The sequence below is a fragment of the Paraphaeosphaeria sporulosa genome, assembly GCF_001642045.1.
Source record: "Paraphaeosphaeria sporulosa strain AP3s5-JAC2a unplaced genomic scaffold CC84scaffold_9, whole genome shotgun sequence".
Lineage (NCBI taxonomy): Eukaryota > Fungi > Ascomycota > Dothideomycetes > Pleosporales > Didymosphaeriaceae > Paraphaeosphaeria > Paraphaeosphaeria sporulosa.
The window spans coordinates 1,351,171-1,375,470 of NW_017253368.1; the positions used below are offsets into that span (position 1 = coordinate 1,351,171).

General features: G+C 55.4%; 9 protein-coding genes across 9 annotated transcripts; 4 read left to right on the forward strand and 5 right to left on the reverse strand.

The window, feature by feature from the left end:
• Positions 1-5,042: 5,042 nt before the first annotated feature.
• Positions 5,043-5,562, reverse strand: CC84DRAFT_1167429 (uncharacterized protein). The gene has a single exon (XM_018179178.1). It carries the CDS (start codon positions 5,540-5,542, stop codon positions 5,165-5,167), a length of 378 nt encoding a protein of 125 aa, XP_018032737.1. The 5' UTR covers positions 5,543-5,562; the 3' UTR covers positions 5,043-5,164.
• Positions 5,563-5,812: 250 nt separating this feature from the next.
• Positions 5,813-7,690, reverse strand: CC84DRAFT_1098826 (uncharacterized protein; the record flags this gene model as incomplete). The annotated part of the gene is made up of 2 exons (XM_018174788.1): positions 5,813-6,664; positions 6,725-7,690. The coding sequence occupies 2 exons, from the start codon at positions 7,688-7,690 to the stop codon at positions 5,813-5,815; spliced, it is 1,818 nt and encodes a 605-aa protein (XP_018032738.1).
• A 954-nt stretch (positions 7,691-8,644) lies between these two features.
• CC84DRAFT_1058188 (uncharacterized protein) lies at positions 8,645-9,546 on the reverse strand (the record flags this gene model as incomplete). The annotated part of the gene is made up of 3 exons (XM_018173557.1): positions 8,645-9,013; positions 9,062-9,337; positions 9,400-9,546. Coding segments are annotated over 3 exons (792 nt in total), but the record flags the coding sequence as incomplete, so codon positions are not given.
• A 1,173-nt stretch (positions 9,547-10,719) lies between these two features.
• On the forward strand, positions 10,720-12,259 carry CC84DRAFT_1179291 (uncharacterized protein; the record flags this gene model as incomplete). The annotated part of the gene is made up of 4 exons (XM_018180408.1): positions 10,720-10,729; positions 10,776-10,817; positions 10,870-11,192; positions 11,393-12,259. 4 exons carry the CDS (start codon positions 10,720-10,722, stop codon positions 12,257-12,259), a joined length of 1,242 nt encoding a protein of 413 aa, XP_018032740.1.
• Positions 12,260-13,030: 771 nt separating this feature from the next.
• On the forward strand, positions 13,031-14,726 carry CC84DRAFT_1152770 (uncharacterized protein; the record flags this gene model as incomplete). The annotated part of the gene is made up of 4 exons (XM_018176820.1): positions 13,031-13,080; positions 13,135-13,451; positions 13,499-13,746; positions 13,806-14,726. 4 exons carry the CDS (start codon positions 13,031-13,033, stop codon positions 14,724-14,726), a joined length of 1,536 nt encoding a protein of 511 aa, XP_018032741.1.
• A 518-nt stretch (positions 14,727-15,244) lies between these two features.
• CC84DRAFT_1098811 (40S ribosomal protein S30) lies at positions 15,245-15,534 on the reverse strand (the record flags this gene model as incomplete). Its single annotated transcript, XM_018174787.1, has 3 exons — positions 15,245-15,268; positions 15,318-15,422; positions 15,475-15,534. 3 exons carry the CDS (start codon positions 15,532-15,534, stop codon positions 15,245-15,247), a joined length of 189 nt encoding a protein of 62 aa, XP_018032742.1.
• A 211-nt stretch (positions 15,535-15,745) lies between these two features.
• CC84DRAFT_1013941 (uncharacterized protein) lies at positions 15,746-17,959 on the forward strand. The gene is made up of 2 exons (XM_018173367.1): positions 15,746-16,406; positions 16,609-17,959. Exons 1-2 carry the CDS (start codon positions 15,957-15,959, stop codon positions 17,797-17,799), a joined length of 1,641 nt encoding a protein of 546 aa, XP_018032743.1. The 5' UTR covers positions 15,746-15,956; the 3' UTR covers positions 17,800-17,959.
• A 2,853-nt stretch (positions 17,960-20,812) lies between these two features.
• Positions 20,813-22,516, forward strand: CC84DRAFT_1152780 (initiation-specific alpha-1,6-mannosyltransferase; the record flags this gene model as incomplete). The annotated part of the gene is made up of 2 exons (XM_018176821.1): positions 20,813-22,309; positions 22,467-22,516. Exons 1-2 carry the CDS (start codon positions 21,217-21,219, stop codon positions 22,514-22,516), a joined length of 1,143 nt encoding a protein of 380 aa, XP_018032744.1. The 5' UTR covers positions 20,813-21,216.
• Positions 22,517-23,477: 961 nt separating this feature from the next.
• Positions 23,478-23,942, reverse strand: CC84DRAFT_1179295 (uncharacterized protein; the record flags this gene model as incomplete). The annotated part of the gene is made up of 1 exon (XM_018180409.1): positions 23,478-23,942. One exon carries the CDS (start codon positions 23,940-23,942, stop codon positions 23,478-23,480), a length of 465 nt encoding a protein of 154 aa, XP_018032745.1.
• Positions 23,943-24,300: the final 358 nt, after the last annotated feature.

Genomic DNA, 24,300 nt, shown 5'->3' on the forward strand with positions numbered 1-24,300 from the left:
TCCAAGCCGACCGCTCTTTCACCGGCAGCGAATATACGGCAACTGATCATGATGGCTCATCTACAATCATGGAATCGACTCACTGCATTTGCACCCTGGTTGAAGTCACCTCGGTACCAATCTATTTGCACCTACTTCATTCAGTTTGAAGCACAGTGTGTTCGCTCTCAACTTCGTGTACAGCTACGAGCAAGCGCCAACGGACTAAGTGAGGGCTGAAGATGCCCCAAAGAGCTGACTCTAGACACCCCGTAGATACCAAGGTGGTATTGGGTCTAATACATTCTCCCAAGTGCCAGATATACACATCTACAGTCTCACCATGTTTCCGTCCTCTGGTCCAGATGAACTACTTATCTGAGCCTGTCAAGAATCCGACGTCAGAGCTTAGACCTGAGGCCAAAGGATGAACAGCGAGACCTTGCATTCGCTTAGGCGTCAAATTGTCGTCTATGATGCAGTGCAGATGCGACACAGCGACCGGCTTTTGCCGTCGACGAGGAGCTCAGGAGGCTCAGACTACCCCTGGCGGCTAAGGTTTGTCCAGCATCTTTTTATGTTTGAGCTGTCTCTTGAGGTACCTTCTCAGTAGTGACCATAACCCGATTGCTATGTCGAGCGGCGTTTCATAGAACGACCGCATTCTCGTATCGGCCGATAAACTCGCGCTCGTGATGCATTCATACGACTGGACAACAGCTTTCAAACCGTCGAACACTATTGGATTGTTACACACCATCCCTAATCGACACGAGTATATAGTATTACGCTTCGGTTGCCGTTACCAAAATCAAGCGCGATGAGCACTGTCACACAACAACAAGCCATGACTCGGCCTTGCTTGCTGTAATTGATAGCGCTTCTCTTGCATGACTGGTCGAAACCACATTAAGTTTTGCTTCGGCCTTGTGAAGTTTTTGAGTTACCTGGAACACTATGTGCCTACGAGGCATCTTTGCCGACAATCACGATGGGAATGTTATCGCGAAAGTGCGATTTCGTATGATACGCTGGTGATCAGCAGATTTGGGACACAGTGATTTGGGACATGCTGGCCACTTCTCAAGGAGTTCCCTGCTCTGTCATGCTCCGGCGCACCCTCCAAGATCTCCATGGGACTAAGCTGCTAATCCTACAATTAAGAGCGCAGCCAGCATGTCCCGCAGGACTTCTCAGGAAAACACACCGTATGGGTCAACACCGCAGTCGTTATCGTTGTGTGACCGTATACGGACTCGATTGCCGATTGTCGCCATTATACAACGGCCTCGGTATAGGATGATCTACCCCGTCGATTCCTGTCCGCGGAGGCCTCGGCACATCGCTTCGAGGGATTTTCGAGGTGAAAAACATGGACACCCTTGACATATCATTCGGCCTATTATCGGAAGCCATGCCATATTCCCCATCATGTGCCAGCAGTGTAGCACTTCTGGTCAAGTCGAGAGTGTCAATCTCTGTGTTCTTAGGACATATGATCGACAGCTAACAGCACGTCCTATTTCCAGATGTGAAACAATACTCCTTGCACACTTCGATACATAGACTACACGAAACAACACCAGATTACCGAGGCTGAACCCACCCTCACGAAGGCCAATCTACCATAATTGAAGATTCTTAAGTCAACCTCAAGCGCCTTCCTTCCGAAGATCTTCGGAAGCTTCCTAATACGCTCGCGACAGCGCGCCTTTAGTGCATTTTTGACGTCATGTGATGTACCGCTGGATTTAGGTTTGACACCTGCCATCGATCTAATTATCCCTGCATGAGTCATCCCATGGTATCGACGCCAAGAACTCTCTTGCCGTTGGATCCGGGGCTGCGAGAGGCTTGGATCTTCGAGACTCAGCTGAACGCCTGGGTCGGCCCGTAAAGCAAACGCGCTCGACTGGTGAATCCCTGCGGACGCCGTCACTAAATGTGATGAATTCCTTCTTACACACATGTAACCCTGGCTAATGACCATCGCTCCCTGAAAACGATCATTATTCAAGTGGCGATATGGACTTGAGGAATATGGATTCGTCTACTTCTCCGGGGTATCAGGTCTTTGTGGACTGACTTCGTTCTACTGGCACTCTCTTTATTCGATCACTGTGCTGCTTTCAACGAACTCGTATTCTCGAATATTAACACCGCGCCAATATGCCTGCAAGTACATGAAAAAGTCTGCTCTCCCCAAACAGCATACAACAGTGCTGTCTCAGCTCCACCCTGCATGATTAGTCGATCGGAAGGAACACGACTTCGTGGCGCGCCATGCGCCTTTCACGGGCTCGATCCAATGTGCGTACCCTGACTGACGCAACGAGCTTTGACGGCAGTGACACTGTCATGCTGTTCTGTCAGCTTTCTTACCTAGGTTGAAGCTTCCTTATTGAGACTGGGGCATAATCATGGCCGCGATCAAGCCACGAGGGATGCGGAGCTTTAGCTTGGGAACCATACTGTCGGGACCTAGCGCTGTCTCCTACATAAACCGTCGCTATGTTAACCCAAGACCAGCATCACCGGACATTAGTGCACAGCGCTACAGGCCGCCATCTCAAAGTCCACAAATCGGACATAGCTACGCGCTGATCCCAACATTCGCAGTATGGCGAAGTACTCTTGGCTTATGTCAACCATGCAGTAGTCCATTGAGCCAAACTTTCGCGTCTCCGGGCAACGCGTTCCTGGATTAACGTGGTGGCTAGCGAAGTCACTCGAGTCTACCGTATCGATGTGGCTGCAACGCACTAGACACGCTTGCTCTGATCTAGCGGTAACTTTCTGCATAAGTGTATTGTTCAGCGCACACAGAAATCGGCGAACATGGTTCTGCCTGCTGCTCGAGGCTAGACCTTGTCTCAAGTATTTGACTTTTGATCTGCTGGCTTTGCATCTTCACAATTCGGCTAAAATTGCGCTCATATCAGGGATGTCGCCGTTCCCTAAATGGACCAGCTCTTTGAGATCATCTCCCAGCGTTACGAATGGCAGACGTGATCTGTCCCACGTTTGGCGTTTTGACAAAGAAACCACGCCACAAACTTTGACCTGTGCGAAACAGTTCCAAAACATCATTTGGAATTGACTGCATGACTCGCTTGCAAATATCGATCTTCTAGACGTCGATGTTTGTCAGATTTCCGGTCTATGGCGCGGAGGTTTCCGCTGAGCTCTAAACATGAAAACTGACTTTGCGTTCAATAGAGCATAGAGGCTGGCTGCAGTGGGTGGGCTTTGAGCACGGATTTCTCCACCGCACTTTGTGCCAGCAGCTTCCAGCCTTTCAACACGAAAGCTTCTACTTGATTTCGAACGCTCCGCGACAATAACTTTCAGCAGGGAACGGCCCGCAAAAGCAGCTCGCAGTACCGTCGGAAAATTACACCGGCCAGCGCACAGCACGCAAGTCCACAGCTAAGCTCTCCCAACAGGCGACCGACTGCCGTAGGTACATCTTCCATGCAGCTCCGTCAGAGTCACTTGGGGAGACCTCCCATTTAGCTGCATGTGAACTTATACGGGAGTATCGTCCCATATTCGAGGCTCCACCTGGCTCATCACTCGCTTTTGAACTCGCAATTTCCCACTGCAAATGGAAACCCGCCTTTGTGTACTTCATCTGTGAGATCGCGCTACTGCCATCGAGCGGTGCGGCAAGCTTCGCGTAGAGCACCGTCATTATCGAGCATGCCTTAATCAAGTCGTGCAGCTCTTAGCGCGTTCCTGCGCGCTCCCGTGTTGTCGGTGAAGCTGTTGAGTTTATTGCTACGAGGGACGCGACCCCAGCGTTGGTTGTTAGTTGGTATCTGAGAGTTGCTCGATGTGATGTTACCTCCTGTGTCTAACACATCGCCGCTTGTCGGCCTCAAAAGACCAGAGAAGTGTGCATCAGCTTGTTCCCTCTATTTGAACTTGTCTGCACGAAGTATAAATCGTAGAACTGCTGTGCCATATCGCAAGGTTCTTGTTGGGTGGTGGCCTCCGCGCTGAGATGTTGGGGTGTACATGCCCTTCGACCCCACATGTATAAAGTGAATCAATTTCCCTCGAGTCAGATGTGACTTTGTCATTTATGTGTGTCCCTGGGGGTACATGTACTCATATTGACCTCGGGGTACTTCTCAAGTGTGTGGTTCGACGCGCATAAGGCAAGTACAGCAAAAGATCTCGTTACGGATGCTTCCTACGACGAGTCTGCGTCTTGAACGTGAGTCTGTCTCTTACACAGCATAGTGGGAAGGCGCTGGTAGTGTAGGTGCAACACTACCTCCGATCTTGGGCGTTTCTTCTTCTTCTCGCCCATGATCATGGCACGTTTGCACAAGCGTTGTACCAGGCCAAGACCGCTCTACAATCCTCAACAAAAAGAGGAGTATATACAGCATGAGTAATGAGTGACCCACCTTCCTTATCTTCTATAGCACTGCGTGAAGATATTTTGAACTGCAAAGCTCCTCCCTGTGTAGCAAAACCTTCCTGAATATCTTTAGGCGTGGTAGGAGTCCTCATCGTTTACCAAACTCTCGGCCAACCCCTACTCATTTCTCTTTTCAATTTCTTTCCACAAACCGAGATGGTTCCATGTTACTGCAAGTCCTCCCAGGAATCAATGAGATTATCTTGATAGTCACATGCGAGGCAGATATGCTCTCCTATTACCTGGTAAATGCGGCATTCGGGGAACAGTCTAGCAGCATAATTGGCGGAACTGAATAATCATCCTCAAATCTCATGGCGGCTGCACACCAGATGTCAGCGGAGCGACAGTGTTCGGCGGCCTGTTGTGTGACTGCTACGGGTGAATAATTCAGCCTGACTCAAGACGAACAGCAAGAGGTATGAAGAAATCCAGTCCTGTGACTATGTTGGATTTCATCCTCGAACATTCCACTGGCACATAATCTTGAATTAGTGGGTACCCGAGCGTGCGAAAACGAAGCCCGTAGTTACTGCCAGCTCGAGATCGCCCGATCTTTTGGCGAGCTGCCAAATGCGTCGGAATCTGATTCTCGGAAGCAACCGATGAAGCCTACCATGGGTAAGAAAAAGTTACCCCGCTGGCTGCTACAAATATCACGCGTCTCTCTTCAGCGCTTTCGCCCACCGATCTCCCTCATCGTCTCATGCAGCTCTGCACTGGGTCGCCACCGCCCAACTCTCCACAACTGTCTCACGAATTCGTCCTTCGCCTGCTTGTCAAACGCCCCCATGCAAGTGCAGCATCGGGATAGCGCGCGATAGATTCCAGCGCGTAGCTGCTACGTCTTCTCGGGCGGTAGTGCAGCCCCTGCTCACCGAGCTCCTCATACTCATCGTCGCTGTTCGTCGCTTCATCCGGGATGAAAGACAGAGGCGCCCAGAGCAACGCCTCTATGAGCCGCGGCATATGCGCTGCTGCTTTCGCGAACGCTGATAGGAAAGGCGTGAGGATGGCGTTATTGGGGTCGGTGCGGAATGATATTGCGCTGGTGTCTTCCCGTTGCTCGTCGATGCTGTAGCCGCAGGGGAGGTGGCTGCGCTCGGGAAACGTGTTGTCACATATACACATACAGCGTCAAAAGGAACATGTGAGTGCTATGTATTACCACAAAGCGCACGATATGTAGCCCGATTGTAGGCAGACTTTTGTTCAGAACTTTCGCTGGTCTTTGATTAGGCCCTACATGGTTATCAAGCAACGTATTCGAATACTCGTAATGTCATCTTATCATGGAACTATGCTCTTCACACACACCTAATACCATTGATCGCCTATGCAAATTCGAGATCGCTATGTACTGAGCCAGAAACATCGTTGACAACTCCAAAAGAATCCTGCTTACCACGGCTCCCAGGAAGGAACAACATCATTATAGTCATCTGCATACGCCAACCCCTTCGTAAGATACGGGTCCGCCGCCGCAGCAGCAGCAGCAGCCCTCCTCTCAATGTCCACCTCCGGCGTCACCCACGGCAGGCCTAGATACCCACCCTGCCTCACGCCCAACCCCAGACCCAACTGCGCCCCCAACCCCCTCGGTAGCATACCCAACTGCGCCCAAAATAGTGCTCCCACCCCCGGCACAGGAGCATACATCCCGCTTGCCAGCAACTCCCTCCTCACCCTCCCCACCTCGTACTTCAGCGCACTACTGCCCTCCAGCAAGTCGTAGAACCTAGCCTTCCACCCCAGCATCTCGCACTCGAGTTTCGCAAGATTACTCGGCTCTCCAGCGACCGAGCCAGAACCCCACTCGCCCTGCGGCGCTCTGCCGAGGAACTTGCGCGTCCAGGTCTTCAAGTCGGCGTCGGGTTCTCCGCAGCCATACAATTCTGCGAGGAGGGAAACGGGGTCCTCGTATGTGACGGCGTGCTTGTACATGCGGTCGAGCGTCACGCCCTTCAGCTCGTCGAAGCCCGTGACGAGACCCATCTTGTGCATGCGTATGTCTGCAAGGAGGAGCGGGTCGCCCGCGCTGGGGCTCTTGATTACGGGTGGACCCTTCCCGCCCAGCGAGAGCACGCCCTTCGCATCCGGGCTGTACGACCCCGTGTACAGCAGCTCGAAGAAACGCAGGACGGTGTCGGCATCCAGGAGTTCGTTGAGCTCGAGATACCGGCAGCCACCTTTCTCGAAGGCGCGGTGGATGCTGCAATAGTTCTCGAGCAGAGCCGCGGGCACAAGGACGGACTTGCCTTTGTAGATGAATTCGTTGGATTCGGTGGACGGTGTCGCTTCGGCGCGCGGCACATCTTCGAGAATGTGCTGGCGGGGATTGTAGATCTGGACGGACGAGCTGCGGAGCGTCTCGGGGAGGGCGAGGAGCGGCTTGCAGACCGTGTCGTACCATGCGTCGATTTCCGCGCCGGAGAGGGCCGCCACGTCCGAGTAGCAGTGGCTGCAGTACCACTTTTCCGTGCCGCGACGGCGGTGGTATGGCTTGCGCTGCTGGTAGTAGTATTCCTCGTAGAAGGGGCGGTTTGTTTTGGATAGGGTGTGGCCGAACTCGAGAGAGGTGAGGGGACGGCCGTTGCCGCCTGAGAGCTTCTTGATGGTAGCCATGATCTTTCCGAAATGGAGGCCGTGAGCCAGGCGACCGTATGCGGTCTCTTTCTCGGCTTGCGGGCCGCAGGCGATGAGGAAGTAGGCGTGGATCATGTGGTGGATCAGGGTGCCGATGATGGCTCCAGATCGGGCTTGCTGAAGGGCATCCTTGTTGAGGTAGATGGAGACTCTTTTTACCTTGAGGTCGAGACCCCAGCCGTGGGTATGTGTGGCTCCTGACAGGTCGGGATGCAGCTTCCTGAGTTCGAGATATACCGCGTTCTTTAGGTGGCCTGCGAACAACATCTCGTCCAACTTGTTGAAGATGCGGAATGGGATCTCCAGCGCATGGCCCTCCTTCTCGAGCGTCGATGCTCGAATTCGGATGTTTTCCAGTACATTCGCCGCATTGGGGCTGTTCTGTGGGTCCAAATGATTGACAAGGAACGCAACAGCCCAGTCAATGTTCCATCCTAGATTTCGGCCACACTTGATACGAGGATCTTGTAACCGCAGAGCAAAAGCAGGCAACGAGCGCGAGGCATGTAATGATGGTTGCTGGTTGTAGGACTCAGGATCAGAGTCATGTTGATGATGATAGTAAGGCGAATACCTCGACACGACCAGAGACCGATCGACGTATGGATTGAGACTTGGAGGACAAAATGGCATCAGGACGTATCAAGGTGGAAGAGAGTGGGGTGCAGCTGAGCCATGCAGTGCAGCCATACACGTGAAGATCGCATGCAGATATGGACGGATGTCGAGGTCTGCAGGGTGGCAGTTTATATAGCCTGAAATCCGATTTCGACGTTTTCTGAGTGCAAACGGTGCTTCGTGTGAAAGAGCCAAGAAGTGGTCTTGTGGTTCGCTGTGTCACATCACAGCAGATAGTTGGCGTTGTCCAAGCGCACGCATCCACGTACTTGTTTGCCTCTAGCGTTTGGCTAAGGGTCAAATGGAAGTGCATAACTTTGTACTCGTCAGGCATTGGCAGGAAGAAAGCCCAGCGAAACCAGTCGTGACGTGTGATTCGTCGATTGCAGATAAATGGGCATCTATTCGGGGCCCGTCGTGTTCGGGAAGCGTTGCCGACCTAAGAAGTAGAAGCTACGATGGTTACCTAAAATTAAGAATGAGTTATTTCTCCCGCTGGCCCTTCATCAGTCTCCCGCATCACGGTTGCGTGTGTCCCGGCGAAGGGCATCGACATGATTGCGAACGGCAGCGAGCCGTCCTGCGAGGGCCTAGAAGGCAGCAGTACAAGGTGAAGGCAGTTATGTGGATACTGATATCTACGCAGATGAAACAAGACACAGGGGGTAACATGGAAAATACCAAACATGAAATATACAAAACATGGCGTAGCTGTAGGGGCACTTCCTTGGTGGCGATGCACACACGCTTATAATGAGATGTACGCTGGATCAGGGCCAACTCGCTTCCGCCTCTTACGTTTGTCGTCCCGCGCATACAGTACGTGGGCATCGTCAGTGGGATGAGTCAAGCAAGCGTGCCAGTGCTCACACGCACGTGGGGGTTCATGCAGGCGAGCGGGCTCACAAGGCTATTATTGCTGGCACCAGCAGGATTCTAGTAGTCGCGTCGGGGTCCAGGAGGGCCGGGAGGATATTCGCCAGGCCTGTCGCCAGCCACGCTCCTGCCGCTCACGTCCCTACCGTAATCCCTGCCACCGAGATCCCTTCCGCTGCCGTCGCCGTAGTGCTTTCGCCTCAAGGCTGCAAGCCTCTTCTTCTTAGTATGTGCGTTCACGTATGTACCGATTATGAAGCCGATAATGTTGAAGAAGGGCACCCAGGTGTGCTCGGGCAGGAATTGCTGGGCGAAGGCCAAGGAAATTGGCGATACGATCCAGCTCACCTTCATGACTGGCATGAAGCCAGCCTTGACGGTAGCCTTGACCTGATGGAAGGTGCGTGCGCCAGCAATCACGGCCATGGACACGAGGTATATCGAGTTTTGGATGGGGGAGATCTAGACGTGTGAGCGAGCTAGCAACGTCATGGTGAGCCACCGGCTTACAATGAGATTGCTGATGAGAATCTGCATGATCTTGGCCTTGAGGCTCTTGCGCCCGCGGAAGATCTTCTGCAGAATGCTGATCAGGACGTGGCCAAGCGGGGCACTAATGAAAGCGCCGTAGAGGGCCATCTTGGGAACGCGCGAGGTGAAGTAGTGGCCGTGCTTGCTCCTGTCGTGGGCGATCCACGAGGCAAGGAACTCCTGCAGACCCGAAAGGGTGCCCGAGGTGAGCATCTTGGTGCGCAGAGGGTTCTCCTGCAGGTGCTTCAGGTACGCCTGCGGCCGGCCGTCAGTACAATCGCACGCAGCGCGGCCAATTGCTCGCACGCGCCACTCACCGCGAGGTATCCGTTCATGCCGCCCTTGGTGACAGCCTCGCCAACATTCTTCAGCAGGTCGTCCTTCCCCTTGCCTGCGGCGTCGGCGGCAGCGCCCGCAAGGCCCTCGACCGACTTGGTGACCGTCTCCTTCTCGAACTTGACTGACGACATGGCGGCGCGCGCTCAGTGGTGCTGGACGGGCGCAGGCGGGTGGGCGCGTGAGAGGGGGTGCAGATAGCCGCGGTGCTGGGGCAGAGATGGGGTGGAGCTGGCGATGGGGATGGCTGGGCGGCGTGTTTGTTGTCAGGGCGCCGACACCCTCGGGCTGTCGTCCCAAGCGGCTAGCGCCGTTCCATTCGGCAATTGTAGATGGCTGATGCGGTGGACGCGCAGCTCAACACCACGGATGCCGTGTCCGCTGTGCGGCTTCATGCCCGTCCGTCCGCAGCTTGGGTCGGCAGAGCTTCCAGCAGCATCTGCGCACTCGTCTGCGTGCTCGGGCTGCCGCAGGATCGATGAGGCGGCTGCCGACCTGTGCGAGGACACCTGGGCATGATGCAGGCAGCCTGGCCTCATCTGAGTACCATCACTTCGACATGAATCGTCGTGCGCAACACATACATGGCGTGGCCGGGTGCTGGGATTCGTGCGTGGAATGTGCAGGTGATATGGAGGCGTCTCCTCGACTCACCCAAGTGCGCCTTCTACGTGGGGCAGCAGCGCGTCTGCAGCACGCTGTCTTGTGCGTGACGGAAACGGCAAGTCGCACTGTGGAAAGAGATAGCACGGGTCCTACCAGATGGCGCATGGATGAAGCGGTGTGCGACTCCAAGGTCTCGTCGAACGCTGTCAGGCTTCAGGCCTGCTGCCCGTCGCCATATGACACCCGACTTCAGTGCCCTGAACGATCGCTCAGGTGGGACGCCTGCGACCGAGAATCGACTTCTGGCTGTACGTTGACATTCGCATGCCTTCCAGAAGCCTCACCTCTCCCGTTCAGCGCGAGCATGGGCGCGGGTCGCCGTTTGCCTTCGCTCTTGCCAAGAACCTTCACCCGTTGCCAAAACAGCCTATCTTGCCTCTGCCATCGTAGCCCGTCTCCTAGAATACTGCCCATCATTACTTCACCGAACCAATACACAGGGCTGCGGGCTGGTCCTTTGCCCACCCACCTCAGCTCCGCGTCACTCACTTCCCGCTCTTTCGCAGTGCGCCCACCACTTCACGACGTTTGTGCAACATCAACTCGAAAATCGGGTACTGCGTCTAACGTAACAAAAAGCTTCGCCGATATCTACACAATTGCACGGCAGTTCCTATCACCCTGCAGCTTCAATGATGCGCGTAGGTACATCCAATGCAAGCTCTCATGCGCCTGCTGACAACAAACGCAGACGCACAGCGTTCCGAAGCGCAGAGCGCCCGCGTGTACGCACGTCAGCATGGAGCGCATCCCGTTGAACGTGTCTGATGGCTTTGCGTGCCCAGGTTGTGGCAACTACCGAGCGCTGGGGTTTCTCTACGTCTGCCGACAGGAGCGCGACGTAGCCTACTCCGAGACTCATACGGCCAATTCGCCGCACGGGACCCGCTCAACCAAGTCGGATCTGCGCCGGGAGATGGAGGATGTTGGCCTGAGTGAGAGCATCATTGCGACCGCGGAGAAAGGCCTGTACACAGACCAGCAATTGGAGAAGTTAAAGGCGAAAAAGACGGAACTCAACGGAGTCGTTGCCAGATCTCTTCGGGCTGAGCAGATGAGGGACACAATAGTCCACGTGCCCTTCAACGACACTTTTGAGGCACTCGAGGTACGTTGGCTGAGGAGCATCAAAACCAGGCAACTACAGCCCTATGTCAAAGAATTGAGTAGTGCATCACCCTTCTTGAGATGGCATAGTGTACTCAGACATCTTTCCAGGCATCACGGGCCACCGGACAAAACGCGCGCGATTCCAGGCATCATTTGCTTTAGAGGCATGTGCAGGACTACACTAACACGTTTCTCCAGACAGTCCCGAGCTGCCAGGTAGTTGCCTGTCACGCCTGCCGGCCGTACTTTAGAGATCGCATATCCATGTCCTTCGATGCGGTCTTTAGAGATGAAGTCCTACCTCTCCAACCTACCGAAGCAGACTCTCTGCCCGTCAAGTCAGCGCAGATCATTCGGAACATCTCTTGTCGTCCAACCCCGGCTCCACTACGCAAGACGATTGAAGAGAATACGCCAACCACACTTCTGGTGTCCTCCTGTAGCCCGGATGAGTCGCCCTCTACGCCCTCGCAATCCAGCATGTATACCTACAAGACCACGCAGTCCGAGATCGACACCCTGAACACCACCCGCCATCACCGCCGTCGCTTCTACAAAATGGGACATCGTTCCTCGGGCGAGCTCGGTCGGGATCTTTCGCGTCAAATGCCGCTATTCTTTCGCCAGGGACTCAAAGAGGCATTCAAAGGCATTTTCCGTGCCACGGCGCGAGACTCCAGCTCGTCAGGCTCCAACATTACGCTTCCTATGCCTCACACGGCCGCTGCTAGAGACACCGCGGACGTGACTGCGATGGGCGAGTTCGACATGGGTGCGCTACGCCGCGTGAAGCGCCAGAAAGACCGCTTTGATCTGAGGCAGGGCCACGGGAATGGCGTTGGTGCATCGGAACAAGACGCCCAGAATTGTGTACTGAGGCGGGATATGTCGAGCAGGAGTGACGGCGAGTCGGACAGTTCTGGATCGATGGCCTCGGTCTACTCCTGTGTATCGGAGGGAAGCGAAGTGGAAGTGGATGGCGGAGTGGCACTGACTGAGGAAGCGGTCGAGACGCATACTCCAGATATTATCAGCAATCCGGAGAGCATCATGACGCAGGTTTAGATGCAGTCAGCGTGGACGTCGTACAGGCGGGCTCGGCTCCTCAGTTGATGAGCGGTCTGCGTTGCCAGTCATGACAAGAGGCATCACCCAGTGCTCCAAGGCACGAAACTGTGCTGAACGCTCCAGCTTCCGGATCGTGGAGGCAAGAAAACACTGCTTTGCTCTTTTAAGAAGATGTAGGCGTTGAGGGCGTTCTAAACTGCTTTGTTACAATACCCCTGGGCTAGTGCTTGGATTAGTTTGGCAAAATATCCTCAAATCGGTTGCGTCAGTTTTTGTTCTGCTCACTTGCACGAGTGATTTGTATCTTTGTGGTCAAGATTCAGGCTTTGGTCTATCCGCGAGGCCATGTGCTCTCCCCACAATCCCTTCTTCGAGACTTCGCAGAAGCGCAGGGTACAGATGCTGACTAAAGAGGAAGGACGAGCGCATCAATCAAGTGTAAACTTGTATACAAGCGGTTAGCCCCACCCGAAGGAGGAGCTTGGCGTGTGATTATCCGCAACCCTATCTCACCATCAGACTGTAAACCTTCCTAGCTCGGTGTTGCCTTCAACAATGATAGGCAAAATAAGGAAGGTTGTTTCCTCTCCGGCCGACTAATCCAAAAAGATGCCACCACTTATTGCCGGAATGGGTCCGCTGTCTGCGCCACTCACTGGTGCCGAGAGCACGAATGGCTCGGGGATGATGGGTGGGGGAGGTGGAGGGGAGGGAGTGAGGCGCGGAGAGGGGATGGGTGGCGGGCAGGACAGGGGAGAGACGCGAAAAATGCTACACAGAGAGAAACTACGCACTAAAACGGGATGTTTAACTTGTAAGTGCGCGAAATTTGTGTCGAAAGCTTGCTCTGATAACATGCGTCGGCAAGGCAGGAATCGCAGGAAAAAATGCGATGAGAAGACTCCTGCATGCAAGCGATGCTTACAGTCAAACCGAAATTGTCTCTGGCCCACTTCGGAAGAACTCTTGGATCGCCGCTTTGCAAGTCACCAGAGATCTCGGTATGCTCTAGGCATGGCATCGGAGGATCAAGACATCCTAGCAAAGGCCTTCGTGGGATCATCCCTAGTCTGCCGGCTTTCTCGACCTGTTGTGCTTGGAGCAATATCAGAGAGTTTGGAAGGGTTCCTGGTACGACATTTCGTCCAGAAGTACTATCGCTCGCTGGTTCTACCGAACTGCCATCCAAGTGAGGAAACGTTCTATCATCGAGACCTAGTTATTGATCGCAAGCAGGATTTGCCAATGACTGGATCTCAGAGATGCAGCGACTCATGCGAGATTGGAAAAGTGTCCGGTACTCAGTGCTTTGCAATGCTGCTTCGAATGTCCACTTGATCGAGTCGAATGGTCAGATGCAGGAACTTGCGTTGACCTACTACTCACAAGCGTTAAGAGGACTGTCAGACTACCTCAGCCGCGCGGAGCTGTTGGCCAATTGTAACAGCATCTTGATATCGATGATGCTGTTGTGCCTCCACGGGGTGAGTCGATAGAGATTTTAGACGGTAACACAACCACGGTCTGCTAATGGCAACACCAGTGCATAAGACGAGGAACATACTTTGACATTCCCCGACACCTAACCGCGGCAACACGCGTACTCTCTGTACGACTCTCCAAGCAACATCGTGTCATTACAAACCCATTCGACAGATTTTCCCTCGAATGCGTGCTCTACCAGATCTTCCTCACTTCTACAGGCTTGTGGTCGGACGACGAGGTGAACCACCGCCTGGACTTTCATCCCGATCTAGACTTCTGGCTTCGAGCGGAGCGCCTGCTTCACCAATCGAATGTCTTCCCGGATCAGAGCACCAGCACGAACAGTCCTGCACTCGGCCTACCAGTCCGCCTGCTCAGGCTGGCTCTCACGGTAAAACAGATGTATCAGCGCGCTGTGTCGTACGACGCGGCCACACTCAATGACATACGCAGTGAGATGATACTCTGGGAAGATTTGGTGCTCCGTGACCAAGCTCCATTTCCGCTGTCCGCCACCTCGCCACAGAACTCCCCGTACTCGAACGCAAGCCACCTGTACATTCTCGTCATGTCGCTGCTGTCAAACCAACTTTCACTCGGCAGCACAGCCGATCCGCCGACCGTACCGCTCCCCGCCGACCCAGAAAGCTGGCAAATCCAAGAGGCGACGCGGATCCTCCGCGTCCACGCCAATGACCCTGCATGGGCGTCCAGCTTCATTGGCACCTGGCCTGTGTACACGCTTGGCTTCTTCCTTGTGCGGGTTGAGCATGTGCAGCTTGTACGCAGGGATCTGAGGCGCAGATGGGAAGTGACGGGGTTCAACCAGGTCGCGAGGTTCTGCAACGATGTGGAGAGGACGTGGGGTGAGAGAGGGATGCTGGGTAAAGACGGGCTGGGGAGGGTGGGAATGTGTTGGAGGGGGACGTATCATAAGGCTGGGGGAAAGGGGAGGGGTGAGGGCGCTGGCCCGCGGTAGGAATGGGCGGCAGGGCTGTTTGGGCGTAACGGTACAAGGGCCAGCACAGTACTGCAGCTTATACACAACCTCAACCATGTCTACTCCCAACCTGGAAACCGCAGCTTCTTCCTCAAGTACAGTTGCACCTGCGCATCGACGTCAGATCCGCGGGGAGACTACAATTCCAAGCGTTGCAATCGTCGCATGACGCCCGAGTCCGACATCCTGTGCAGCTAGATCAACCCCAACGTCAGCATTGCAGAAGAACACATGCACCGCAGCTCATCTGGTAGGCGACCCAATATTCTTGTATTGCTGCGACTAAAGCCTGAGCTAGAGTACCCGTATCTGCCTCGTAGATGTGCCATCTAGTCATTGGAAGAAGACCACTTGTCCGTAACAACGCCGTACTCCGTCCCAATGCGGCCACTCATCGCCCTGACGTTCCGTCTCCCCGTCATTGTTGATCGTGGTATCTTAGCGTTCGACATGTCGTTCGATGTTACTCGTTACGAAGGTGACGTAGGGTCGGTCGTCTAAGATCCGGGGTTGGGGTTCATCTGCGCGCGTTAGCATCCGCGTCTGCGTCGCTGCTGCCGGTATGCCTACCTTGCGCTTGCCGCCGGTCAGGGTGACGTTTACGAAGCGGCGGGTGTATGTGAGCCTCTTCTTGGCGCGGCCCTTGGGCGTCTTCTTCTTCTCCTGGGGTTCGACCTTTGCGGGCGTTAGCGCTGGGCAGCGGCGGCGGGTGCGACCGAGGGCATACCTTGGGAGTCTGCGACTTGACCTTTCCGGCACGAGCGAGGGATCCGTGAACTTTACCCATGATTGCGGTGTTGGAGATTTGCTGTCCTGCTGGGGTTCGGCGGCGATGGGGTGGATTCGACGCTCTGTGGCTGCTTCGCTTGTCGGGGAAAGTTTTCGCCGGCCGCGCTTGCCCCTCAGTCACTGAACGGAAGGTGGCGGTCGATGCTCAATGACGAGCCGGCTCGAGGAGAGCCACCTCTCTTCGTCTGCACATAGTATTCAGCGTTCATCGCGCTTGGATCTGCTGCAACCCACTTTGAGTCATTTTCGCAGTCGCTGTTTGGTCGCGCTTCGTGGCTGCATTGACTCATCCGCTTGATCCTCCACTCACTGTCCATGACCCGGAATGACCATCTGGATTGCTTACCATTAGATGCCGGTTCGCTCGTTTTGACTCGAATTCGGACACTCTCCCCCAAGATCCGCCGTTGCTTCTAGGCCATGCCCAAGAAGCACCAGCCCACCTATGCATCGACCAAACCAACATACGTCCACCCGTCCCTGCAAAGCTCGCGCAACGCAGCTTCGTCTTCCACTCCGTCCCCACAGACCGTGAACGAACGCATACAGCAACTGCGCCGCGAGCAGGCCCCGCGCGCAACCGCACAACGTAGAGATGAGGTCAGTGAAGTTGTCAGTGGTCAACGCACCGTGCCGCCCGAGCTGAGGCGGATTCTGCATATGGCAGAGGTTGACGCGCCGAAACCGAAGCCAGGTAGACGGAGAATGCATGGCGAAAGACCGCCGCCGGGGCCCGCCGCCCCCACCAGCTGGCTGAGCAAAAGCAGATGGGCGCCAGACTATGCGCGGAAGCCCAAGACATTCGACGGGCATGACAATGGCGTCGGTCGATTTTGCAAGCTGGCGAGTGTTCACAATGAAGAATTCAAGGTATGTGGCCACAACCTCCTGGGAAAAGGCATGGACTTGCACGGTGGGTGACGGAGACCGGCAGGCTAGGTGCAAGATGGTCATGAGATCTCGGGCCAAGACGCTGCTGAAGAGTGGAGCTTCGGCCTCACAGTTGTTAATCTCTCGTCACCCACTACGAGCCCAGTGTGCACGTTTCAAGGTACAGCGGTAACTTGAACAGCGTCTACCGCCGGCACGAAGCCTCATTCACCACTGTCTGCGAGCGTTCGCATTGCATTGGGAGGAAGTTGCAATATACGAGCAACATTACCTTCCCGCGCTGCCGTTCGCGCTCAAAGAGGCGATGCTCAGTTACCTCTCCCTATACGGGGAGCGATCATGTCTAGACTTCAAAACGTTCAAGATCCTGTTCCAGAGCGACAGCGAGGTGGAAGGCGCTTCAGGATCTGAGGACATACAGTTCCTCGATCTGACAGGCTTGCTGAACGAAGGATATACGTTGAAGGACCTGGAAAAGTCGCTCCAGCGGTCAGGTCTCGGCGCTGCTGTGACGAGCAGCATGGCTGGCCTCTCCCTATCCCCTTCGAATCGACAGGACAAAGCGCCCATCGAGATCGTCGACTCCTGGGAAGATGAAGCAGAAGACGGCGCACTCTCCGTCCTTCCCCCGACGCTCACCGTCCCCATCTTCCCCAACCTCACCCGTCTCTCTCTCGGGCACCCCGGAACCGCTGCCTCCTGGACCGACCTCCTCTCTCTCTCATCCCACCTCAAGACCCTCACCCATCTCTCGCTCGCATATTGGCCGCGGCCCAGCACAACCCCCAACGCAGCAACCACCTCCATGGTCGCGCGCCACGCGACCGTCTCCCTCGGCGGCTCGCACTTCTACAGTGACCTCGACGACGACTGGCACGAGGCCGCCAATATCCTGCGCCGCCTCTCCCTCAACACCTACTGTCTCAAGTGGCTCGACCTCGAGGGCTGCACCTGGCTCAAGGCGCTGACATGGGACCTGCCCTCCAACGCCGCACCGTACAGATCGGCCGCCGTCATGTCAGGCGCCGACGAGTGGGTGCGGCCCTCGTCGTCGCCAGGCCCCGACTGGAACGGCGCGTGGCGGCAGATTGAGTACATCAACTTGTTCCAGGGCTGGATACCCAGCGATACGAAGAGCCTACAGAATATGCCCGCCGGGGTTGTTCCCGTGCAGCTGATGCGGTGGCTGAGAGAGAACGGGAGGAGGTCGGGTGTGAAGCAGGTGCTGGGGGACGAGGGGGCGTACGGGGCTGTCGAGTGGGTTGAGAAGGAGAAAGTCGCGCGCAGCGTCGGGTTTGCGGTGCAGAGTCTCAGGAAGGTGGGTGGGGGAAAGTATTGTCGGGTGGACTATGGCTGGGGTGGAGAACCGTAGTGGGGAGGCTGGCAGGCGCAGAATGCCACCGCGAAGTGCATGCAGTACCTTTGAAGACAATGGCAGAGCTGTATGCTGTTGTGTCTGTTTTAGCCCCTTGCGGAGATGCGTTGCTCTCCCGAGACTGTCACTGCAGGATGCACGGTGCGATACTTCCCACATGGCATGAGAAACTCCGTCAGCAGCACTGGCCGTCTCGTCCGTGCCGCTGGGTAAAATGGCTCGGCGGACCCGAGTCGCAAAAGCTTGAATTTCCCAACGTCTAGATCCTGATGCACGGTCCAGCATCGTCCTAGCGTCCCTGCGCGATATCTTCCTTTCATCTTGCACTATGATGTCCCAACGGACAAGGCGGGCTCGTGCGGATATTGTCAATAGTTGGAGTTGTGGAGCAGACAGCGAGCGGCGTGGTTTCACTGGAAAGGGTGGCGGGTGAATTGTGAGTAAGCATGCCTAACGTGTATCGCGTGCTGTGTGGTGTTGATGTTGAGTGCATGGAGGCGCTTACTTGCTATCAAGCGCGCAATGGAGCTTGCATCGGCCGTCACGAGAAGGGTCTTGGCAAACAGCGTTCTTGATGCACGCATAGACTGATAACAATCGATGAGGCATCGGTACAATCTTGCCTTATCTACACCGCGTGATAAAACGCCACCGCAAGGTGTACTTTGGACGCCGAGTACATACGGTACGGTGGTCTGAGCAGCGCGTACTGTGCCCCAACCTGCCAGAATCAAGTCGTATGCCAGGGTATTGAGTCAGTCTCTGGGCCATTGTCCTGCTTTGGTCGTTGAGATCATACATACAGTGCGTACGTGCTCTGAGGTGGTCTGGCTCAAAGTGAGACATTGATCTGAGAAGAAACAGAGCATGATCATGGGAATTGCGTAGTACGGAGAGCACTCGAATGAGCGACCATGTTCCCCAGGCCCTCAACGCAGCGAATGAGGCTGTCTGAGACCATCACATTTAGTGCATGCCATTGTGACTCTGTGGTGGTGTCAGCGAAGGTGTCTGAGGACGCCACCGCAATGATGGCCAGAGTCACGGCAGGGTAAGCCCGTCGCTGTGACACCCGGTTATGTTTCGCAAGGGCTCGGTCCGCCTGTCAGGCCAGTACCCGCTACACCCTCCTTGGCATATACACCCGTTGCTGTGTAACTCGGCTCCCTTTCTTCGTGAAAATCGGGCACGAGGGATTGTAGGCATATGCATGGTCTGCTCGATGGGGCAACCAACTCACCGCATCGTACAGAGAGACCGGGGGATTTGGCCGAGACGGTTTGCTGGACAAAGTGAAGTCATTGAGGTGCCGAGTCCTGAAACGCTTTGCACTTCATTGAAGATTGGCAAAGAAGAACACGCGTCTCTAATTCTTGGTTTCTTGGGAAGTCTGGAGTGTTTCTTGAGTGGGTCTCGGAACGAACGTTCGTCTGGGTTTCTGAGACAACCAACATGGGCAGCTGGTTTCCCTGCCACCCTCAAGTGCTATCTCTGCAACGAAGCCAAGAGAGCTTGACCCCACGCGTAGAGAAGGCAGAAGCGACGCAGCTTGGTAAAGCCGGACACGGAAGCATCAACGCGTGGTGCATGCACAAACAACGGTAGGGCGATTACCGGCCCCGCATGAATTCCGACCCGCAGCGTTTCGAGTGACGTTGGTGGGAACGTATCAGATAAATAAAGACGACGGCTTCATGCATCTTGATATAGCGTGGGATGTGTGCATTTCCCCTCATTGCCCAATATCGATTTTGTACGATGGGGCGGACCAGGTGTTGGATACCGATAATCAATATGCAGGTTAAGGTAGTGTACGATAGATCGTAGATAGTAGTGCATATCCCGAGATCGACGGCCCGTAGTCTGGGAGAATGCAAACATAGAGTGTGCAATGCCGAATCGATGAGACATGCCAGTGTCAACAGAGCAAAGACGTAGCGATTAGGGCAGGGCTCAGTCTCGCTCATCGCGATTGACGAAAATAGAGCACCGGGTTGCTCGCGGGAGGAGTGCAGTCAGCAAAGCTTGGTACCGCCACAACGCATGCATCATGCTTTGGAGTACTCGTCAACCCGGGCGCGCTGACTGAGGCTCATCGGGACACATTATCGCGGGGCGGAGCCTGTGCACACAGTAGTGCTCGGGCATGACGACGACAACGACTGGAGAGACAGTCCACCAGTCACGGCAGCACAGCAGCGAACGTGTGTGTAGAGACTAGAGAAGCAGTCGATCACTAACTGAATAGCGTCGAAGCGGCGGGACGTTTATTGTCATCTACATTGGCAGGCCGTGGCAGACGGCCAAAGGTGTCAGTCGCTGAGATTGCGCAATTGATACGGAGTGCTGGGGTGCCCGAGCCGGAAGCGGAAGATGGGTCGAGGCTGCGTCTTGTTTCCGTCTGCCGCGCAAATGACAGCACTGAGCACGCAAGCGTGCAGAGGCGCGCCAGGGAGGCTCACGAGTGACATAAGACGGTGATTCGGATTCTCGCGGGTCCCGTGGCGTAGCAGCGTCGCCAGAAGAAAGGGGCAGTGAGCAAAATAGGCACGATGAGAACGAGGTTGCGTCGTCGAATCAGGGCGTTGCCCGGGGCAGTGGAGCGCAGTGGTGGCGCGCAGGCTTCGCTTTGCAGGTCGCTGAGAACGCGTGGCTCTCAGCTCCGCTCCGAAACGATGATGGAATGTGGACCGCAGCGCAGCGCTGCGGGCGAGTCGTTTGCAGAGTGACAGCGACGGTGGGCGGGCGGTCCACAAAAGCCGTCGCAGAAAGACAGCGATCTTCGCAAGCGCATCTTGAAATCGCAGGTGTGGTGGAGCGCCGGACAATCTTGGGCGAGGGCGGCGTCATTGCATGGGCAACGACCCGGCAGCGCCCTGAGGCTTGCCAGTAGCGCCTTCCTGAAACTCGCCTCCAGGCTCCATGGGGGTGCCACCCACGAGGCTGGAGGCTGCCAGCGGTCGCGGCCTCCGCCCAACAAAAGCCGCAGTCGCACGCTCAACCGCCCGCCCGCTGTTTCTTCCATCGCTGTCTCTCAGTGCCCTGCTCATTGTGTTCTTGTGCCCTTGCTGCCGTCCCCAAGCGCCGCTCTCCTCTCGCCTGCATCGGGCCTGGCTCTGTCAGTGTAACGGTCGCGGCTGCCGGTGCTGATAAGACATTTGGCCCAGGAAGGGACTGGTCTCCCGCAGCGCACCTACCGCGCGAATCACACAGGGGAGCAGGGGTCTGTGCTTGTGCCTGCACCAACAATCTGCGCGCTGCAATCTGAAAACAGCGCCGCATAATAATCTTATATCTCCCGCGCTGCCCCCGTCCAGCTATTCTTTCGCATCCGCCTCCACGCCTCCACGCCCCGGTCAGGTACCGCTCTTCCTGCTCTCCCTACCTCCCAGGCTCTGGCCACCCGCGGCCACGATGCTCTCCTTCAAGAAGGCCCTCGTGCTTTCCCTCGCCGTCCTGACCCTGTTCTTTCTCTTCAAGAGCACCCACTCGTCCCACTCACCCGCCCCGTACCGCAATGCCAACGACATGCCCAAACCCACGTCCATGCAGCCGAAGCCCAAGCCCAAGCCAGAGACCAAGGCGGACGTCGCCAAGGCAGACAAGGCCTTCGACACGCCCGACACCCCCAAGAAGGTCAGGGAGCAGATTCCGTTGGACGAGCTGCACAAGAGGCCGCTGCGCAAGCAGCTTGAGTACCAGTTTCCCTACGATGTCGACTCCAAGTTCCCAGCCTACATCTGGCAGACGTGGAAGTCGACGCCGGCCCAAGGCAACTTCCCTGAGGAATTCCGCGAGGCCGAAGCCAGCTGGACCATCAATCACCCAACCTTTGTACACGAGGTCATCACCGACGATGTGGCTGTGCACCTGATCCGACACCTCTATGCCTCTGTTCCCCAGGTCCTCGAGGCCTACAATGCGCTGCCTGTTCCCGTCCTAAAGGCCGACTTCTTCCGCTACCTCATTCTCCTTGCCAGAGGCGGCATCTACTCCGACATTGACACTCACGCGTTGAAAAGCGCCGCCGATTGGATCCCCTCGGATGTTCCTAGCGATTCGTACGGCATGGTCATTGGTATCGAGGCTGATCCGGAACGCCCGGATTGGGCGGACTGGTACGCGCGCCGCATCCAGTTCTGCCAATGGACTATTCAATCCAAGCCTGGCCATCCCATTCTGGTGGATGTGGTTGCAAACATCACGCAAGAAACGCTACAACGCAAGGCCGACGGCAAGCTCACCAAGGACACCAAGGGCATAATCGAGTTCACCGGCCCAGGTCTGTGGACCGATAGCGTCTTCTCCTTCTTCAACGACCCTGCATACTTCGACATGAGTACCAGCAAGGGCAACATCACCTACACCCACTTCACCGGCATGAAGCAGCCTAAGAAGGTTGGCGACGTAATCATCCTCCCGATCACGAGCTTTAGCCCCGGCATCAAGACGATGAACGCTGGCGAAGAGGACGACCCGATGGCTTTTGTGAAGCATCAGTTTGAAGGTACGTGACATTTCGCTCGAGTACTGGTGCTACTACTGTTCGCCCTTCAGTACCACACTGATGGGTGTCACTGCTGCCAATATCCGACGCGACGGAACCGACGTGGTCTAGAGCGCGTTTGGGTTGCCATGATGCAAATATGCTGACTCATGTATAGGCTCGTGGAAGCCCGAAAGCGAGCGCCACATTGGCAAGATCTTTAATTGATCAAATCCTTCGTTGCTTCGAACGGACGTCGCTTCGATAAAACCAGTCGATGGCGAGTTTCCTGTACATGATTTTAGACGTCAAATTCCTATTGTCGGACGGCGTGTTTGACGGACACAAACAATTTCACTAGGGCGAGGACACGGTGACCATTCCCAACGGAGGCATTCGAGATAAGTCTCTGTGGGCTCTGTGTGGCGATGCACAAGCACAGGCGTGGCGCTTTTTGCAGGACTCATTGGTTCAGCTGTGCCGCAGTTAGGCAATGGCCGTGGGTCCGAAGCAGGGCGTGAGTGCACACCAAAAAGCAGGATTGGGATCTGGGGTAGCGGCGTTTTCTTTTCACCACCTTTTCTATCATGTTCCCATATACCTGTTCTTCTTCCGGCAACAACACTTCAAGCGCTGAAGCAGTTGTTTCGAGGCCGCCGAGCCGCATTCCTTTAGGCGTTGGATCAGTAGTTCGATCTCACCGGAAGTTCATAGACGGAAAGGGTCGCTCGGTGGGATTCAGCATACGCGTGGTACTGAGCATTTTGTACAGACTTTGACTTGTCATAGCATGGTGTTGGTGGCTACCGGATTTGGCAGCCTGAGAGGTCGATATGGTTGCAGCAATTCAATCTTCACATAGAAAAACGCGCCTGGTTACGTGCACTGCAGGATTGAATTGGTACTGGCGTGGTAAGAATCCATAGTGACATTCTTGGAGTGGGTAATAGGAACCGCGACAGCCAAGATCATTCTACACATCGCATAGCATTATAGCACTCCACTCAAAAACATTCTTTATTGGTACCACCAATACCACAGAATCAAAGCGATGGAAGAAAAAAACGCCACTACGAAACTCGGGTATCTATCCTATCCAAGCCCCCCTCCCACCATGTTGGAAAATCCATTGTCTCTCCCACGCCATCACCTCCGCTGCAACCCACACCCTCCCTAAACTCCTCTTCCCTCACGCCTTCCTCCGCGAAAAAGCCCCCATCAGACTCTCCCAGATCAGTACCACCGTGTCCCCCAAGCTCGGCCGCTTCTCTATCTCGCGCTCCTCGCGCTCGGAACGGTGGCTGTGGTGCGAGCGATGACTTCGCGTTGAGTGGTGGCTGTGATGGCTCTGGCTTGACGGGCGGCGTGCGGGCGAAGGGGCCGCGTAAGGGTCGTACGGTGCTTGGTTTGCGTAGGGGTCGTAGGGCGTGAGATGTTGCGGAGTCGTGGCGTTGTAGGAGGAGGAGGAGGAGGAGGAGGGGTGGTGCTGGTGTTGCGGGCGTGGCAGCGGGGTTAGGGCGTTGGAGGTGGAGGCGTGGGGTTGATGGTGGGGTTGGGGTTGCGACTGAGACTGGGATGGGTGGTAAGGTTGCGATTGGGATTCGTAGTGGGGTTGCGGATCGTAAGCGTGTGGTTGGGAGGTGTACGAGGACATCTTGGGTGTTGGAATCGCGGTCGACGTTGTTGAAATCAGCGTGTGGTGTAGAGGTGTAGCACGGTATGGTACGTGTCCAGCAGGCCAAGGCAGGCCAGGCCGCAGTGATATATGAGGTGATGTTTTACTCGCCTGTCTGCGCTGATCACTCAGCCATTCTGATCGTCTCGCGTGTGCTGCGCAGCAGCGCGAACTCAACCTTGCCGATCCTATCGGATCTAATCCTGGTTGCAGACTGCCTCAGTGCACGCTGCACTACATTGTCTATGTAGGCTCTGCAAGTCACATCCAACGAAGATTCTTCTTCGATGACACATCAAGCATGAGGGAATTCATCTCATCGGATGCCTGCCCACTT